General features: G+C 52.6%; 1 protein-coding gene across 1 annotated transcript in view; it reads right to left on the reverse strand.

Moving 5' to 3' along the window:
* Window positions 1-260: 260 nt before the first annotated feature.
* The window catches only part of LOC103798495 (dimethylaniline monooxygenase [N-oxide-forming] 4-like), a 5139-nt gene continuing 563 nt past the window's right edge, over window positions 261-4836 (reverse strand). The window contains 8 exon segments of the mRNA XM_009070760.1: window positions 261-345; window positions 347-640; window positions 2105-2174; window positions 2448-2800; window positions 2981-3180; window positions 3530-3675; window positions 4089-4251; window positions 4615-4803. Coding sequence (XP_009069008.1) covers window positions 261-345; window positions 347-640; window positions 2105-2174; window positions 2448-2800; window positions 2981-3180; window positions 3530-3675; window positions 4089-4251; window positions 4615-4803 — 1500 coding nt within the window.

Raw genomic sequence — 4836 nt, forward strand, 5'->3', positions numbered from 1 at the left:
GTCCCAAAATGGCTCTTCTCAAAAGCCCTCTGGAGATCCAGCCTGGTGCTGGTGTGGACTGTGGCAGGTTTGGGGTGAACACTCCATACAGCCCTTGGTGGGTGTGAAAAATCAACAGGAGGTAGAAGGACAGTAGACAGCCCTGGGGTCCAGGCTCCCACCAGTGCTGGGCCAGCTCCAGCCCTGCTGACAGCCCCCAGAACTGGCACAGATTTGCACTGTCCCCAGCTCACCTGGGACTGGGTCTCACCAGGTTTCTTCTACAGCTGGGAACCTGCCCAGGGGCTCCAGCCTGGCTGGGGGTATTTATAAAGGAGGAAACCTGCTGTGAGAGCCACTGGCAGGGGCCAGCCAGCTCCGGCTGGAGGAGCCATTGGAGGAATCATCCACCACCCGACTTCTCAAGGGCTTCAGCGTGCGCTGCCACTGTGTCAGGATGGCATTTCTGGCCCCAGTCCACTTCCCCCGTCCCACCAGGCGGTACTGGTAGGGTGAGCAGGGCCCGAAGAAGATGGCTAGGGCCAGCTGAGGGTCTGTCAGGAGCAGCTTCAGCACGTTGGGCTTCACACCAGCACATGCAGCAATTTCATCCATGTAGCTGATAAAACTCATCTTCAAGTTCTCCCTCTCGGATGGATTCCTTCAATGGGACATAAAAGATAAAAATCAAATAGCATCATCCCTGCTCAGTTTCCAGCTCCACAGAAAACAAAAGCTTTGGGCTCAGATATCAGATGAGCCCCAGTCCCTGGGGCTGAGCTTCCTCAGCCCCAAATAAACCTAAAGGCACTAAAAGAGTCTTTGTGGTGTTGTTCCCAGTAGCTCCCTGGGGCAGGAAATAGGTAGAAGCTTGGTTTGTGTCTGCAGCCTAGCTGTAGGCTCAAAACCAGTTCTAGGTTAATCATAGAATCATAGAATTTTAGGGGTTGGATTGGCCCTTAGAGATCATCTAGTCCCAGCTCCCTGCTGGCTGGGACACACTCCCATTAGACCAGGATGCTCAAGGCTTCATCCAGCCTGGCTTTGAACACATAAAGGTGCTATTGTTGTAGTGCCACAAATTCCCACACTGCATCCTTTCCTGAGGTTCACACGTGTGGATTTGGTCAATTTTTAGAAGTAGAGATGTAGACTTTCAGGGGTAAGAATGCTAAAGGGACTGGGAAAAACTGGGAGATGCAGAAAGCTTCTGATGCTGTTGGAGAGACCTCCAGGATTTTTCTGCTTGAGGCCTCATCTCGCTCACAGGAGGGAGGACATGTGCTGAACCTGCTTCAGCAAATTTGGGCCAGCCTTGAGTTTGTCTCCTTTGCACCTCAGACTCCCATATTAATGTGTAAAAGCACCATGTCTGCAGTCACTGGGGCAGGATCCTGGTCATAATCTCCGTGGCTCTGTTTTCTCCCAGATTTTCATCAGTGTCCCAAGAGCTATCTCTGCACTGCTGGCAGATCTAACCCAGCCTGCACCCTGACGTCCCCTTCTCGCTCCCAAAAGCTGCTGCAAGGCAGCACATCCATCGTCACCCATCCCACATCCTTGAGGACAAGTCTTGACTGCCTATAAAATCCCAGTGCAAAAAAGTCAGGATGTTAGCACCCACATACACAACATATGAATTTCAGCCTTGTCTAATATTCATCTCAACCTATCAAAAACTGCCACCAAACTGTCCTTCACCTCCATTGCCTGGCTCTTCTGGGGTTGCTGGATGGGGCTTGGCCCTGACCCCATCACTCTCCGCTGCCCAGATTTGGGAGGGAGAAGCCACGAGATGGCACCCTTAGTCTGGAGGAGATCAAACCTCCATCTTGACAAGCTGGGAGGAAGGTCATGGCTGGGAGGATTGGCAGAGGGAACCTGCAGGTCCTGGATCTTATCATAAACCGCTCCAGAGCAGTTTATGGTGCCTTGGTCCATCACCCATAGAGGAGCCACAATGGCATTTCCCCACATTGGTACAGATGGTGAGAGAATAAATGCATCCAACAAGAGTTGGATGTCCTAAGAGGGTCCCTCCCGTGACTGTACAGAGCTCCCCTTTCTCTGGGATTATCCTAGCACACAGCGCCCGTCACATCCCAAGCGCAAGAACATCATGTACTTTTTGACCGGTGGCTTCTTCTTCAAAACATCAGCCATCATCCTGCTGGTGGGAGGGAGCTTGTTCCAGCCTGAGAACGGAGAAACCAGAGACCTTCAGCAGCACTTTAAGCGTAAAAGTTCACCCCCTTCCCAATCCTCCCATTTACTGAGAGCACTCCTACCTGGTTGCAGCAGCATGCATGGAGCAGCAGGATGAAGTTGGCTGGCAGAGACTACAATGCTACTGATGCCCATAGCTACCACAGAGCTGAAATCAGCCCTAGACTCTGTGGACAGCAGGCCAGGCTGCCCCAAATCTCCCACTCCAGCAGATCCCCCCATCCCTGCACCCTGTCCCTTACCTGCAAAGACCCCTGACACCCAGCGAGCCTGCATTTCTGATCCCACCATCACTGAGCCAGTCAGCTGGACTAAGCCAATGATGGCCAGTGTTGGCTTTTCCAGCTGGGGAGGGAAGATGCATTTATAGAGGGAACGGTTATCATCGATGAGGCTGCGAACTGACTCTTCGAGGAAGGGAAATGAAAAGATGTAGCCTGTGGCAAAAAGCACCACATCAATGTTTTCTTCCATTGTCCCATCTTCAAAAATAGCAGAGCTTTCGGTGAACTCCTTCACACTTGGCTTCAACACCACAGTCCCAGACAGGAGGCAGAATGGCAGCTCTTCATTGATAATCAGCTTAAATTTGGAGCTTGCAGGGGGAAAAGGGGGCAGCAGTGTTAGCATCTGGGAGGGACCCAAAATGACTTTTGTGGTCAGAGTTCCCCTCCAATAGTTTGCTGTTTCACAAATATCCCCCCAAATTAAAAATGGAGCATTTCATGTTAGAAAGATCCCCCAACCAACCAACAAAACAATCAGAAAATAACACCTTTTGGTAGAAGCCAAGCCATAGTTGGTGTGGTTAAACCATGAGTTGAACCTCCGAAATCTGATCCTCCTGGTGAGGGCTGATGGGAGAAGCCAGTCAAGAAAGTGGTTGAAACGGGTGGTCCCAACCATGTCACAGGGGAAACCATGGTCTGAGACTCGGCTGAGCACCCACGTGTTGCTCCTGGTGCTGAGGAACACCTGGAGGAGAAGGCAGGTCTCAGCCTCCCACCCAGACATCTCATTGTTGGGTTTGCCCTGAATGGCAAATCCCATCTCCTGCACCGAGGAGCCAACAGGGTTATGCCAAGGGGAGGAAATGGCATCCAAATGAACCAAACAGCTCATGCTTGGCTTCTACAAAGTTCCCACAGCTGCTCAACGGCCACTCTTCAGGTGACCCAAACTGTCCAGGAATTGTAGACCTTCTTCAATTGCCTTCAATTGGAAGTGGAATTTATTGGCAAACCTGGGGGAAAGACTCCTGCAGTACCCTGAGCTACTGGCCACATGGTCCCTGTCTGGGCTCAGCACCTCCACAGAGCTGTACCTTGGCAGCCACGTGGCTCAGCTCCACGGCGAGGTCACCACCAGTGTTGCCAATGCCAACCACAAGGACCCTCTTTCCCCGGAAAACATCCACATTTTTGTATTCCAGGCTGTGGAGGTACTGGCCTCTGAAGCGAGTGTCGATGCCTAGGCAGAGAGAGCAGGGAGCTTCCCTCCTATTACCAGATACATTTGCTTGCCCCAGCCTCATGCCCAGACCCTCTGCAGCCCTTGACCCTCCACCTCCCACTCCTGCTTGCAGCTGCAAACACCATGGAAGTCTTGGCTCCCCAGGTGATGCCACCCTCCTGCTCTTCCTTGACTCACTCTTACATTGCAAATCCTCATGCAAGAGCATGGCTGCATCCTTACAAGGTGTTTCTCTCATTCCCAGAAATGCCCCCACCATTCCCACAGGGTGAGGGTCTGGCCTGCCCCAGCATGGGGGATTCATGGAGCAGGCAGGCTTGCAGAGGAAAATGCAGCCAAGGGACCAATTGATGCTGGGTGAAACCCTGGGGGGCAACCCCAGCCCACCTCACTGCTGGGGCAGAGCTTACCTGGGAAAGAAGCCAATGGTAAATAGGGCTCCTGGTAGTGGCCAGTGCAAACCATGACAGCATCAAAGATGTGGGACTCACGGACACCACTGGTCTCAGTGACCACTTCCCACTGGCCTGAGGTGGTGAAATCTGGGCGCTTTCTCACACTGACAGCTGTTGTCTTGCACCAAAACCCAACAAAACAGAGTCAGGGATCATGCCTTGTTTCAGAGATGTGCCTGCAAAGGGCTGGGACTGCCAAGGGCAGGCTGTGTCCCTGGGGAGTTGCACATCACCTCTGAAGCTGTCAAATCCCACCCTGCACCTTTCCCCTGGTGATGGCATTGAGGGGGGATGCACTAGGCAGCCCATGTCTGAGCTGCCTTATTTAAAACACAAAGCCTAAGTGCTGCATTCAGGATGCAAAAGGCACGTGGTCCTCGTGGAATGACACCCAGAATTGTGCCATCCCAGCTGGGCAATGCCCTGGGATCTGCAGCTACTGATGGCTCTTCTCCCCATGCTGTTTGAGGTCCCTGCTCACCTTGAAGCGTATGTACCGCAGGAGGTCAAAGTGCTGGGCGTACATCCGAAAATACTCCAGGAGGAGGCTGTGGGGTAGGTAGTTGGGAAAATCCTCCGGGCAGGGGAAGTCACTGAAGCAGGACATCTCCTTAGAGGTGTTGGTAATGACTGAGCGGTACACGCTGACCCTCCTATCATCCATGAAGTCCTGTGTGAAGCCAGTGGTGCTGTTTGAAGATGT

This window comes from Acanthisitta chloris, unplaced genomic scaffold (assembly GCF_000695815.1).
Source record: "Acanthisitta chloris isolate BGI_N310 unplaced genomic scaffold, ASM69581v1 scaffold38712, whole genome shotgun sequence".
Taxonomy (NCBI): Eukaryota; Metazoa; Chordata; class Aves; order Passeriformes; family Acanthisittidae; genus Acanthisitta; species Acanthisitta chloris.